This window comes from Neovison vison, chromosome 10 (genome assembly GCF_020171115.1).
Source record: "Neovison vison isolate M4711 chromosome 10, ASM_NN_V1, whole genome shotgun sequence".
NCBI lineage: Eukaryota > Metazoa > Chordata > Mammalia > Carnivora > Mustelidae > Neogale > Neogale vison.
The window spans coordinates 9,976,465-9,991,948 of NC_058100.1; the positions used below are offsets into that span (position 1 = coordinate 9,976,465).

General features: G+C 37.0%; 1 protein-coding gene across 7 annotated transcripts in view; it reads right to left on the bottom strand.

Annotated features, from left to right (window-relative positions):
- MIA3 (MIA SH3 domain ER export factor 3) overlaps nt 1–15,484 on the bottom strand; it is a 72,752-nt gene that overhangs the window by 16,924 nt on the left and 40,344 nt on the right. For 5 of the 7 annotated variants that reach the window (XM_044266788.1, XM_044266790.1, XM_044266787.1 and 2 more), the window contains 5 exons: nt 4,764–4,895; nt 1,836–1,857; nt 823–911; nt 477–554; nt 279–389 (listed from right to left, as the gene is read on the bottom strand). In XM_044266788.1, coding sequence (XP_044122723.1) covers nt 279–389; nt 477–554; nt 823–911; nt 1,836–1,857; nt 4,764–4,895 — 432 coding nt within the window. Of the gene's footprint in view, nt 1–278; nt 390–476; nt 555–822; nt 912–1,835; nt 1,858–4,763; nt 4,896–5,810; nt 6,098–15,484 lie in introns of those variants that run through there. The other 2 variants (XM_044266793.1, XM_044266791.1) reach the window with 2 other exon arrangements.

A 15,484-nucleotide genomic window follows, 5' to 3' on the forward strand; every position in this document is an offset into this window, starting at 1 on the left:
CTACGGTTTCTTAGTTGCTCTACATGTTTCAGATGGCAGAGCCAAGCAATACAGAAATTATCCAGGGCTGAGGACAAAAATATTTCCTAGGACCATGAAAATAACAGCTTGTGGTATTAGCATTTAAGATTCCATGAAGACAGATGAATATAGGTTCAACTTCCCTGTCTCCCAATCCTCCTCTGGTTACACCCTGGGGAAATGCAGAGTTCATTCCACCCCATCTACAAAACAGTTTGAAAGCTAAATTACAGTTAACGATTTGCAATAAAACTTACCAAGTCCTGATTCTTCACATTCTGTTCCCTCTCAGATTCTAACATAACACGCAGATTTTTAGCTGTATCATCCAGAATTCCATTAGTTTCTTCAAGTTTCTTTATTGTATCCTATGAAAAGAGACATTAAAATTAATAGTAACTACTATTTTTCTTTTGTTTTTAGAATGTAATTTCAAAAAGAGAAAGGATTTTTACCTTATATTTAATTGCTTCATCAGACAGAATCATATTTTGTTTCTTAGTCTCTTGAACATGTTTCTTTGACTCCTTAATCTATTTAAAATAAAGCACACAGAATTCAGAACTATAAATCACAGGTGTATCAAAACTTATCTGAGAGGTAACCCCTTAGAGAAAAAAATTATGAAAGATGTACTTTACACATACGATGATTACTTCAGATCTGGATGGCTCATAGGAAATAATGAAATTTTAAAATACCATAATAACTGCACCATAACAGAGGAGGAAATAATTCAAGCTGGAACCATGAGGGGAAAATATTGAAAGAATATTGAAAATATTGAAAGAATAATTATACCTTCTGTTCGTAATTTGACAACTTTTGTACAAGTTCTGCGTTTTCTTTCATGATGTTCTTCACCTTTGCAGCAATCTGCTGTTCAGTAACTAAAGGGGAGAAGAAATCCGTAAGATTATTATGAGAACTAAGTAAAACTAAATAACCCAAGGTATTAGCAGCACATTACCTAACACTATGAGGAAAAGAACTTCTTAACATAACTATTACACTTTTGAGAAAACAACCTGCAGTTCATGGCAAATAAGGGTGTAAAAATACTACTAAATAAGGAAAATAGGGGCGCCTGGGTGGCTCAGTCAGTTAAGTGTCTGCCTTCTGCTTGAGTTATGATCCCAGAACCCCCATCAGGTTTCCTGCTCAGAGAGAGAGCCTGCTTCTTCCTCTGTCCTTCCCCCAGCTCATTCTCTCAATCTCTCTCTATCTCAAATAAATAAAATCTAAAAATAAATAAATACATAAAATAAGAAAAATATAATAAGGACCCTTCCTTCAGTGAGATTCCAATTTATTTCAAAAATAAGAAATATAAAATATTTTAGCTTGATATTCTTCCCTTCATGGTGTACCTTTCTTCTCAGAAACTGCGATCATTCAAATATATGTCATTTGCAAAAAGAAAAAGACAAAAAAATACAAGCACACTGATTTACATCTCTATTCCTCAAATTATATACTTAAATATTTACTGTATTGATCAAACCATTAGCTCAGGAATACTGTTCATATGCAATAAATCTGGAAAAAAAAAGTCAACAAAGCCAATCTGCCCCAAATCAAACTAATCATCTTCCTCCTCCCACAATTTGTTCCACTTCACCTCCTATCTCAGTTGGTAGCATCACTATCTACACTCTGTCATCCAAGCTAGCAACTAGGATTAGTAAAATGTTCAGGAGTAAGTCAATGAGACATCAGAAGTCACTGTATCTACTTCTAGCTTACATAAAACTCATATCAAACACTAATACTGAGGGAAGAGTACAAACAACAGAATAAACCTAAGTATTTACCTTGATATACTCTACTCTTTACCTAGAAGAAAAATAAAATTAAATTAGATGTCAAAACATTTTAATAACAGAATTATAGTATTTCAATATTATAAAAATATTATATATAATAGTCAAATCATAACAAAATGAAAATTTAGTAAAAGTTTGGTTCACTATAATCCATAGAATTAAAAAATAAGAAAAGATTAAAAAGCATTTCAAATGTGGGGCACCTCAGTGCCTCAGTCAGTTAAGCATCTGCCTTCAGCTCAGGTCATGATCCCAGGGTTCTGGGATCAAGTACTACACTGGGCTCCTTGCTCACGGGGAGTCTGCTTCTTTCATTACCCCATCCCCCGCTCGTGACCTCTCACGCTATCTCTAACAAATAAATAAAATGTTAAAAAACAATAAAAAAATATTTTTTAAAAAGCATTTCAAATGTAATTGGTAGGGATGCCTCACAATTTCTGGTAGAAGCACTGAAGTGAATACATCATTTTGTAAATAAAGATATGTTTATGTATTAAATGAGTACCAATCTTATTAAGCACTTAATTTTAATAATGGAAATGAATATTTTCATATTACATATATCAATGCTTCTTTTACCCCAAATCATTTTTTTGACAACCCCAAATAGTGAGAATGAAGTCCAGAAACAATGATCATTCAAAGACACTTTCAGGAAACAAAATTAAAGGCATAATCTTTGTACTAAGATATGTCTCTCTCCCTCTCCAGAAAATATCTATGAAGTCCTATTACAAGTTAGCAACTGGCTGAATTTAGAGATCTAAAAATTATGCTAGGTCATCTGATTTTCTCAAAACCCCTAAACATAGTGATCATCAATCTGAAAGGGAAAGAAGGCTGCTAGAGGAAAAGGCACAAGCAACAAGAGAAATGACAACTAACTAACCTCTAAATCCTCTCTAAAGATGGCACTGAATTATAGGGTTGCAAAATCTAAGCAGGGGGCACATGGGGGGCTCAGTCGGTTGTGTCTGCTTCAGCTCAAATCATGATCTCAGGGTCCTGGGATCAAGCCCCCAAGTCGGGCTCCCTGCTCAGTAGGGAGTCTGCTGCTCCCTCTGCCCCTCTTCCCTAGTTTGTACTCTCTCTCTCTCACAAATAAAATCTTATTAAAACAAACAAACAAACAAACAAACAAAACCTAAGCAGTACTCAATTTTTTAAAAAATTGCATCATTGAAAGTCTTTGTAACCCAGAATTTATTTCCACTTTCAAAAGTTATAAATGGTAATGAAATACTCAGATCAGTCCATAAATCATCCATGGTATCTCATTATTATTACAGTATCCAACAGCATGTATAATAATGTTGTTATTGGAAAATGCACTCAGAGTTCCAACATGGAAAGAAATGACTGTTTTCCTAATGTCACAGCCTTGTTAATGAGACAGTAAGTCCTCCTTTGACCCACATCAGTAGGCGGGAGGAGGTAGGAAGAAACAAGAAGCAGGCAAATGAGAGCAGGGACCAAGGTTCCAAAGTCAACTGCTGAGGTTGAGAAACAGCAGTTAGGACATAAAGCCTGCATCATCCTGTGAAAATGTAAACAGGTGTTAGGACTTTTAAGATGGGAGAAACAAATAAAAAAACGTTTTCCCCTTTTCCCCTTCCACTCATCCTTTCTATGTTCCCTTTCCTCTTCCATCTGAGGAAAAGTCCCAGAAGATCAGAGGAATCCAGGCAAATGACCCTTCTTTTTAAGTGATTTTTCATCACTTGTACAAGGAGAGAAAGCTTACGAACAATGGTATGTCTGATAAAACTAAGAAATCAGAAAAAAAATCTTAGAAAGACATGCATCCAATGCTTTGGCTACTTTAACTGTTAAGCTTTAACTGAAACTGAAAGCTTTTCATCTGCAAAGCTCATTCACCCAAGATTTCTTCTCCAGTTATTTTAGATAACTATGAAACAAAAAAGACATAATACAGTCACAAGACTGAATACATATGAGCATACATATATAGATAAGCAAAAAAGACAAATTCTGCACAGGAAGAGACTCTGAAAAATAAAAATTTTAATAGTGTGTCTTTGGATACTACATAATCTGTTTTTCCAAATAAGAAGTTAATTTTATGAGTCTAATAGCAAATGATCAAGTTAGAAAATATGTGAAACAAAACAAAACAAAAAATCTGTGAAACAGATAACATATAGAAAAATACTGCAAAATTACCTAGGGTCTTAAATATATTTTTTACTATTTTGTTCTCTTGTAGCATTTTTTTCTGTGTACACATCTATTTTTATATAATTATATATACAACATACAGTTTGTATTTTACAGTCCTGATTTATGCTTTTTCCACTTAATATTAAATTGTGAACATTTTCTGGGCTCCTGTATCTTCGAAATAACATAAATTTCAAGAGTTACCTAGTATCCTATTACATGGATATACAATAATTTAACAATTCCCCTACTGCAGATCATTTAGTTTGCACCAAGTTTTCACTCAAAAATAGTGTTTCACTGATCACTCTTATATAAAACTTTTAATGCATGACTTGTTATTTGTCTAGGACAGATTAATTACACATGGTTTTATAATAAAAGGATATGAAAACTTTAAGGCTTCTGATACATACTACTTAACTGCTTTTCAAGATGGCTCTAAGACTTGCCAGTTCTACTAGGAACCTATACATGTGCCCAAGTAGGTACATATACATTTAATCTTTAGATTTTAAGATTTATAAATTGAAGTTTTCACATTAAAATTATACATATTGTCTTCTTCACCTAAATCTTTACCAACAAAGATTATACTGAACTACTTCATAAGATTAGCTGAGATCAGAAGCATTTGTGTTCGTGTTCGTAAATGAAAAAGAAACAAGAGGGCTAGCGATTATAAAATATCTGGTGTCTTGATGAGTCAAAGTGTAAGTTTAATTTACTCACAGCAAGGACAGTTCTCCAGAAGAAGACGGCAAATGAACCAATTCCCAAGAAGGCGGTGATGAGTACAGGTTGCCATGGCAACCCATAAAAATCAGGCCCAGGCTGAACATCATCAGGCAACGTAGCGACTAACTGAAACAGAAATATTGGAAATAACAAGAATCCATGAAACAGTCACAAAGAACCATCCACAGAAATTCTAAACCGACCTCCACCAGGTAACCACCCCCTCAAAATTCTTTAGTAGCTTCCACTGCTCCCATAGAGACGGGATACTGGCAGCCTCTTATTTCTTGTCTGGCTTCAAGTATTTCTGAATATTATGAATCTAAATGTATTTAAGCTGAACACATACTTCCAGTTTGCAACAGGACCTACCACATCGTGTTGTCTAGGACACGTCTAATGTCTCTGGATCAGACTTTCCTCTTAACTCATAACTTAAAAAGCCACATAAAACACAAAATTGAACACCCTAGAGAGAAAACCAATTTGTATGGCGGCAAATAAAAGCAAAATGATAGCGAATAACCCAAATAATGTGCTTCTCCTCCAAGATTTTCAATCTTTATTCTACTGTTACATAAAAACAAAAGCTGAGTAAGCTCAGACGGATCCTCGTAACTGGTCCAGACCGCGGCTCTGAATGGAACCGTCTTCTACATAACGCCGTGCCTGCATTTTAGGCGCTTCCTTGAATACAGCTGTATGAACACTGTCCCACCTTCTACAAGCACACAGCTACCATGCTGGCCCCAACCCACCACAGTGCCAGGGGTCACTAGAAAAGGACCCCGAGAGATCATGACTTTCTACCGGAAAATAACTAGCGCCTGCTACAGTCTAAGAAATCAGTAACAAATTAACAAGGGACGAAACCTTAAAATCACTCCCCCCGGGCTCCCTAAACAGCACTGCAACGTCCTGCCCGCCTCGGCCCTGACCCTCTCCAGTTCTCCCTCCACCCGTCAGCGCGCCAACTCCGCTCACAGCTCGTCTACCCGCCTGCCGGAGCCGGGGTCCCTCCCTGGGCATGCGGACCCTCACCTCCAGTAGCTTGGCTATGAAGGCTGCGTAAAAGACCGACAGGGGTCCCAGAAGTTCCGAGTCCCCGGGAGAAGCGGTGACAGAAGGCACAGTGGCAGGAACTGAGTCCATCGTGAGGGGGAAGCTCAGAGGACGCCACGCTCCCCCCTCGGAACAGCACCGAAGCCCACTTTCCCACCGCTTCCTCCTCCGGAAAGGGTCCGGCTGAGGAGGCGGCACCGGGAGTGAACTTCGCCTTGCCGAGGCGAAGGCACTCTACGCCTCTCTGCCGAACGCCTCCAAGGAAATACGTCATCAGACAATGCCCCTTTTGTGACGTAAACGCGCCTACGGCGGCCCGGCCCGCGGTGGGCGGGGCCACGGCGGACGGAACCAACGGTCGGCGGAGCGACCCGCGCGGAACAAACCGAGGGCCGCGCGCTGACAGAAGCCTCCCCTGCCGCAGGAGCTGGGCCCTCCGTGGCAGAGCAGGGGCGGGGGCTGGAGAGAAACCTCCCGCTCACGCCCCTCCAGGCCAGCCTTGTGTCACTGCGTGCCGAGACCGCAGGCACCTGTCCCACTGCCCAGACGGGAGGGCAGCCTCTCCCACGCCCCGAGTAAAGAGCGAGGCCGGCCTGCCCCAGTATCTCCAGTTCCCCGAAGCTCCGCTCTCCCCTCCCGAGTCCACAGGCTCACGCTGTCTCACATTCCTGCAGGTGCTCTGGCTAAGGCTTCTTCTAAAGAGCCAGGTCATTAGCACACCATACCCGAGGGTCCCGTCTGTTCTAGTTACGTGACTTTCGGAAAAGGACGGGGAATATGCATAGGCACGTTCTAAAAGTTGAAAAAACTGGGCGCCTGGGTGGCTCAGTGGATTAAAGCCTCTGCCTTCGGCTCCGGTCATGATCTCAGGGTCCTGCTCAGCGGGGAGCCTGCTACCCCCCGCCCCCCGCCCATGCCTGCCTCTCTACTTGTGATCTCTGTCAAATAAATAAAATCTTAAAGAAAAATAATAAATAAAAGTTGAAAAAACTGAGGACATGTAAAAGGGACAATGATGTTTGTAAACCTTTAAAGGTAGGCCTTCCAGTTTAATATAAAAATTCAGAACAATCAGGAAAATCCTCAAAAAGAAGAGCAATGGAGGCAGGGAGGGGAGGTGAAAAAAGGCCACGCAAAACAGTAGGGAACTGACCCAAGAATACAGATGGATTATGAACAGAACAGAAAATCCAAAAATACACCCCACTGCATTGAAAATTTAGAATATAATAGAAGTCAACTGGGGAAGAAGACTTTAATAAGTGACGTTAGTATAACTAAGCCATACGGAAAATGTTAAAAATTTTTTTTCATAAGGATAAATTCCAAATGATCAGAAACCTGAACGTAAAAAATGAAAACAAGTACCAGAAGAGACATGAGTGAGTTTCTCGATGTATTATGAGTGATCAAAATTCCTAATTATGCCTCAAAATCTAAGAGAAAAGAATTGCCAACAACTACTTGAAAATAAAAAATGTGCCTAGCCCCTGCGATGCAAAAAAATACGAAATGTCAAAAAAGTTTGACAACCAGAAAAAAAATATTTGTAACATTAGAGACAAAGGGTTAATATTCCTAAAGTATGAAGAACTGTACAAGTAAGCAGAGAAGAAAACAGCCCCAAACCTATAGAAAATTGAGCGGAAATAAAAGAATCAGCAATTCTCAGGAAAAGAAATAGGAAAAGCTCACAAACATACGGAAACATGCTCTGCCTCACTCATAATAAAAGAAATACAAATTAAGCCTACACTGAGATACCATTTCTCACTTCTACTGGCAAGATCTAAACATCTGACAACATATTCTATTGGTGAGAGAATGTAGGGGAAACAAGTACTCTCACATGTTGCTCATCATTCCACAAAATGACACAACCTCTATGAATGGGAATTTAGCATCATCTCTCCAAATTGTGTATTTACCTTTTGATGCAACAATCCCACTTCTAAAGATCTCAAAGATACTGTGGACACAACAAATGTTAAAAAGATATATAAACAAAACTATGTTATTCCAGCATTATTTATAAGAACAAAAGACTACAAACAACCAAAATGTTCATCAGTAGAAGAGTTGCTGAATACACTAAGTTTACTGTGAAACTGGAAAAAAAATAAATTTTATATACTGCTAGGGTATGGTTTCCAGAATGTGTTTTTTTTTAAAGGAGGGGTGGAAAAAATGTAGAAAACTACTTTTACGTAAGAAAGTAATGAGACAAATTAGTATTTTTTATGGCTCTGAGATAAAATTCACATACAGGGGCGCCTGAGTTAAAGCCTCCGCCTTCGGCTCAGGTCATGATCCCAGAGTCCTGGGATCAAGCCCCACATCTGGCTCTTTGCTCAGTGAGGAGCCTGCTTCCCTTCCATTCTCTCTGCCAGCCTCTCTGCTTGTGATCTGGGTCTGTCAAACAAATAAATAAAATCTTAAAAAAAAATTCACATCTAATAAATGGCATATATTCAAAGTGCACAATCCGGTAAGTTTTGACACACAAATACACCTGTGAGAACCTCATCACAGTCCAACTGAGCATGTCCTTCACCTCCACATGTCTCCTCATCACACCTCCTGCCACTTGCGGACTGGGCCTGCCCAAACAGAAGTTCTCTATCATAATAGTTTGCATTTCCTACAGTTTTATATATGAAATTTACAATCACTATGTATCCTACTTCTCTGACTTATCTCACCAGCACAGAGATCCCCCCCATGTTGCTGCACACATCAATAGGTAACTATTCCTTTTCATTGCTGAATGGCATTTCACTGGATGGACCTAGCACAATTTGTTTATTTATTCAGCTGTTGACGGACATTTGAGTTTTTCCCAGTTTTTAGCTTTTATGAATAGAGAGGCTGTGAATATTGATGTACAAGTACATGGATGTAGATGCAGAATTTATTTTTTCAAAGGTACATGCTTAGGAAAGGGATGTTTGAAGCATCTGACACACACCTTTCTAAGAAACTAACCACCAGTTTTCCAAGGTGATGAACCACTGTACATCCCCCACCAGAAGTGTGTATTTCCAGCTTCTCCACATCTTCTCCAACACTTGGTATTTTAATTTAAATCATTCTTTTTAATTTTAGTCATTCTAATAAGTATGTATGATAATTCATGGTGATTTTAATTTGCATTTCACTGAGAAGTAATGATGTTGAGCATTTTTTCATGTGCTTATTTCCTATGCACACATCTTATTTGGTGAAGGGTTAACTTTACTGGTTTATTTCTTATGAATGAGGTTTAAGAGTTCTTTATATATTCTGCATATAAGTCTTTGTTCATATATACACTTTCCAATGATTTTCTCCTAATCTGTGCCTTGTCTTTTCATTCACTTAACGGTGCATTATGAAAAGCAGGAATTTTTATTTAGATGAAATCCAAATTATCAAATTTTTCTTTTATGAATGAATCCTTTTTTTCGGTGTTAAATCTGAGAAATCTTTGCTTAACTTTTTTCTGTACGTTTTATGGTTTTAGGTTTTACATTCAGTTCAATGAAGCATTTTGAGTTCATTTATGTTTATGACTGAGCTATGAATCAATTTTTTTGCACAGGGATATATCCAATAGTTCCAGACTGTTTGAACAGACGTCTCTTTCTCCACTTTGTTTCTACCTTTGTCAGAAGTCCATTGCCAGGTGTGTATGAATCTACTTCTGAGCTGTCTATTCTATTCCAGTGATCTTTTTGTCTATCATACATTGATACCATGCTCTCCTGATTACCATAACTTTACCGTAAGTCTTGGAATCAGGTCATGTTTGTGTTGTTCAAGGTCCTTGGAATTTTCTATATCAATTGTATAATCAGCTTGTCGTTTTCTACCAAAAAATCCTCCTGAGATTTTGATCAGGATTATGTGGACTCTGGGGATCAAAATGGGGAGCTTAATATTTAACATACTGTTTGTCATAGTGACAATATGATAGCTTAATAATATTTAGTCTTCTGACTCTCAAACAACCGATATCTCTCCATATTTAGGTCTTCAATTTCTATCAGCAATATTTTATAGTTTTCAATTATAAGTCTCACAGTATTGCCAGATATATCCTTAAGTATTTCATATATTTTGATGCTATTGTACACAGAAGACTTTAGTTTTAATTTCCAACTGTTCTTTGCTAATACATAAAAATACAGATGCTTTTAGATGTTAATCTTTATCTGGCAATCTTACTGCACTGTAGCTTTTTTGTAGATTCCACCAGATTTTTTTCATAGATTTCATAGATTTTTTCATAGTCTGCAGATAAAGACAGTTTTACTCCTTCCTTCCCAATCTGTATGCTTTTTCTTTCTTTTTCTTGCCTTAGTACACTGGCCATTGTCTCACTGTGCCCCACTTCAGTGCTCAATAGATGTGGTGAGAGTGGACATCCTTGTTTTATTTCTGATCTTAGGGGGAAACAATTATCCACCACTAAGTACGATGTTAGTTAAGTTTTTCATAGAGGCTATTTTAAGCCCCCTTCTATTCCTAGTTTGCTACTATTGTTTTTAGCATCAGAAATAAACATTTGATTTTTTTTTAAATGCTTTATCTATCGAGCTGAATATTTGGATTTTATTTTTAAAACTTGTTAATATGCTGCTTATACTGACTAATTTTCTAATGCTAAATGAATCTTGCATTCTTAGGATAAACCATGCTAGGTCATTATGTATTATACCTTTTAATGTTGTTGGGTTTGATTTGCTAAAATTTTAGAGGTTTTGTGCCTACATTCATGGCAGATACTGGCCTGGGGTTTTCTTTTCTTGTTATATCTCTGTCTGGTTTGAATAGGGAAGTATCTTCCCATCTTCAATTCTCTAAGAGTGAGTTTATATAGATTTTTTTTTCTTCCTAACAAGTTTCATTGTGAAACTTCACCAGTGAAGCCATCTGGGCCTGGAGTTCTCTTTGAAAAAGATTTTTAGTAAACTGAATTTCTTTAACAGTCATAGGCTATTTAGGTCATTTGTCTGTTAAGGAGGCTTTTCCAGTTTGTGTCTTAGATGCTATTTCTTCATTTCAGCCACAATGTCAAATTAAGTGACATAAATTTTCATGATATTCCCCTTTAATTGTTTTAATTTCTGTAGAACCTGTAGTGATGTCCCCATGTGATCGCAGACATTGGTAATGTGTCTCTTCCTTTATTTCCCTGATCACTCTGGCTAGAGGTTAATCAATTTTATTAATCTCAAAGAACCAGCTTTTATTTCCATTGGTTTTCCTTTTGTTTTCTATTTTATTAATTTATGCTCTTTATTTCTTTTCTTCTGCTTCTAGGGGATCAATCTGCTCTTTATCCTAGTCTCTAATAGTAGAAACGGAGGTCACTAAACTGTTCTAATACAGATAGTGCTATAAATTTCCAAGTAGTGCTTTACTGTTACTACACAAACTTGATAAGCTGTTTTCATTTTCATTCAGCTCAAAATACTGATTTCCCTTTTGATATCTTTGACCCATAAGTTATTCAGAAGTATGTCAGTTGGTTTCTAAATAATTGGGGACTTTCAAGAGATCTTTCTATTACTGATTTCTAACTTAGTTTTACTATGGCCAGAGAATATACTTTGTCTGATTTGAATCTCTCTGTATTTTGAACACTTGCTTTATGGTCCAGAATATGACTTGTCTTGGTAGATGCCCCACGTGCACTCAAAAAGCATATATATTCTGCTCTTCTGGGGTATTCTATACATGTCAGGTCAAGTTGGTTGACAGTGTTGTTCAAATCTTCTAGAACTTTATTCATATTCGTATCTTCTAGAACCTTATTCTATCAGTTATTGAGAGGATATTGAAATCTCCAATCATAATTATATACTTATGTCTGTTTTTTTCATTTAGTTTTATCAATTTTTGTCTCGTGTACTTTGAAGGTCTATTATTAGAAGCACAAACATTTAGAATTATGTTTGCTTGACTACTTTATCCTAGAAAATAACTTCTTTATCCCTGGTAATAAACTTTCCTCTGAAATCTACTTTATCCGATATTATAGCCACTCCAGCTCTTTTTAAATGTGGGATATCGGATATCTTTTTCAATCTTTTTAGTTTTAACCTTCTTATGTGTTTTTATTTAAAGTGTGATTCTTGAAGGCATCTATTTGGGTATTGCTTCTTTACCCAATCCAACAATCTCTGCCTTTTAATTGGGGTATTTAAACAAGTTCTATTTAATGTAATTACTGATATGGTTAAGTTTAAAGGCATCATCTTTTTTTCTATTTATCCCATCTGTTCTCTGTTCCCTTGTTACTTTCATTCTGCCTTCTTTTGGATCAACTGTGTCCTCTTAATGATTCTAATTCATCTCCTCTGTTGGCTTATTAGCGCATTATTTTGTTATTTTACTGGTTAGTTTAGGGATTATACCATACATCTTTAACTTACCACAGTCTACCTTCCCATGATCTTGTACAACTTCATGTGCCATAAGAACTTTATAAGAGTTATTACCATTTCTTCCTCTCCTCACCTTCATATTATTGTTGTCATATTTTTACTTTTACATATTTTTTAAACCCATGCTACAAAAAGTTGAATTTTGAAGATATTTAAATAGTAAGATAATGGTTTTATATAACTACTTACACAGTTAGCATTCCTGGCATTCTTCACCCCCTTTCTATGGCTTGACTATTTTCATCTGTCATTTTCTTTATGCCTAAAGGTCTTCCTTTAACATCTCTTATGGCACAGATGTGCTGGTAAATTCATTCAGCTCTTGTACATTGGGAAAAAAAATCTTCATTCAATCTTTGTTTTATAAAATTATTTTGCTATGATATTATAAGTCAACAATATTGTTCAAGTATGTTACAAGATATTATTCTACTGTATTCTCCTTTGCCTTCTGACGAGAAATCTTGATGTTAACCTTATCTTAATCCCTCTCTATGTAAAATGCCTTTTTTCCCCCTCTGCTTTTAAGATTGCTCTTTATCACATATTATGGGCAATTCGATTATGATTACCTCAATGTAGTTTTCTTCATGCTTTGTATGTTTGGGTTTCATTGAACTTCCTGAATATGTGATCTACAGTTTTCATAAATTTTAGATATTTTTAGTCATTATGTCTTTAAATATTTTTCTGAATACCTCTTCTATCCTGTCCTCCAGTGATTCCAGTTACATTTATTAGGCTGCTTGAAAGTGTCTCACAGTTCACAGATAACTTCATCATTTTTCTTGAGTCATTTTTCCCTATGTATTTCATTTTGGATAGCTTCTATAGTTATGCCTTCAAGTTCGCTAACCTTCTCATCTACAATGTCTAGTCTAGCATTCATCCCAACCAGGGTGGCACTGCAGTTTTCAACCTGTAAGACTGATTTGGGTCTTTTTTTTTTTTAATCTTTCATGTTTCCACTTAACTCCTAACATCCAAAATACAGTAATAATAACTATTTTAATACCCTTGCCTAATTCTAACATCTCTGATAGTTCTTGGTTGGTTTTGATGGGTTGATTTTTCTCCTCTTCATGTTTATATTTTTTTGCCTCTTTGCATGCCTGATAACCTCTGACTAGATGTCATGTATTATGAACAAATGTGATGGTTAATTTTGTGTCAACTCCTCTAGTTATGGAGTAACCAAATTAAACCTTATTTTTGGGTGTGTCTGTGAAAGTGTTTCCATGTGAGATTAGCACTTGAACTGATGTTCTCTGTAAAGGAGGTTGCCCTTCCTGCTATGGGTAGGCAACATCCAATCTACTGAGGGCCAGAACAGAACAAACTGTGAAAGGAATTCACCCCTTCCTGCCTGATTCCTTGAGCTGGGACATCATTTTTCTTCCACCCTTGGTACTTCTGGTTCTCAGGCCTTCAGACCATCAGCTCCCCTTTGGACTCAGCCTGAGTTACGCCAATGCCTTCCTGGGTCTCCAGCTTACAGAAAGCAGACTGCGGAATTTCTCAGCCTCTAACTGTGTGTATGTCAATTCCTTATAATAAACCTCTTCTACTTATCCATCTGTGTATGGGGGTCCCATATATGTTTTGTTTCTCTAGAGAACCTTGACTAGTATAACAAACATTCTCGAGCATTGTTCTGTTTGCTCAGATACTTTGATTCTTTTGCATCTTGCTTTTAAGGCTTCCTAGGCAAGAGGAGCAGATTTAGTCTGAGGTGACACCCTTCTGTACTTTATCCAATTTTCCTGGAATTATAAGGTATATTCTTGGCCTTGTGTCAGGAACTACTCCCTCTAATCACTTGGGCGGTTTCTCTGACATTGAATAATGTTGTCAAACTCCTGCTGATGAATACTCAAAGGGGACCTTTCACAGATCCCACAGCTCGCTCTCCCTGCTGTGTTCTCCCCTTGGTACTCAGCCCTACGAACTCTAGCTGCCTCGCTTTCCCTGGACTCTCAGCTCCATCTCAATTCAGGGTTCTTCACGTCTATGCTACAACCAGGGAACTCTTTCAGTGCAGTATGCAGCCATAACTACAGGGCTCACAGCACTGGTTTGCTATCTTTCAGAAATTACTCTTCTTTGTTACCTGATGTCTGGTGTCTTGAAAACAGTTTCATTTATTTTGTCTCATTTTTTTTTTCTTTTCAGTTGTTTCAGTAAGGAAGGTAGATAAAGCCAGAATCTTGGCTAAATGCAAAAATTATTTGCTTATTTTTAAATAAGATGATGAAATTAATTTTTAAAATTACTCACAGAGGAGGTTAACAACAGGTTCAATGGAACTGAGACAAAGCCTAGACTTCTCTGAAATTTTACAAATTGTTTTATAAATTGGCATTGGAGCTTGTAAATATGTTAGATACTTATCAAACAAGACAAAGCAAAACAAAAAATATTTTAAAGTAACCTTAAAAAGAGCAAGCAAAAATGAAACAGTTGACCTAACTGTGAATCAAACTGATGGCAGGAGAACAGAAAGGAATTATTTTTAAGCATGTACTAGAGGGATATACCTTAAAAACAAAAATAACTATAAAACATCCTGAAAACATTTTCAGTAACAAATATGTTACTGAACATAAGGTGTTGATATAGGTATTTTTAAAGTTGTTTGAATATTGTACAATAAAAAAAAATGTGTTGACGTCATGGAAACCTGAGATTTCCAGCACTGGAGAAAGAAAGTACATGTGTAAGATAGATGAGGTTAAGTAAAATCCCTCTAGCATCCTGAATTTCTTCTAGGAGTATCCATATGGCACCAAGATGACTGTTCACACACACAAAAACTATGTCTGTCCTAGCTTTGTCCTCTGAAAAGGTCTAGAAATGTTGGCCAACTCAAAAGCAATAAACAACCTAAGTACTGAGACTGTGGTCTTTAAATACCATTTCCCATCAAAAGGAATCAGGGCCTCCCTGGAGAAAGGACTTTTTCACGATCTGGGCAAGAAATGTAGATGAACGTAGACTATCTTACCACACTAGAAAGCAAGGAAGGGATCAGTGACCACTGGGTGGTGTCAGAAAGGCCCAGGAGCCCAGAAGCCAAGGTGAAGAGGTTCCAAACTCAGAGAAATTGAACACTGAGAAGAATAAGAATTACAGCTAATTAAAACACCCCAAATATTTTTAAATTCATGACATCATAATGATCAGAAAGAGTTAGAAGAAACACACCAAAAAAATCCCTTTGGC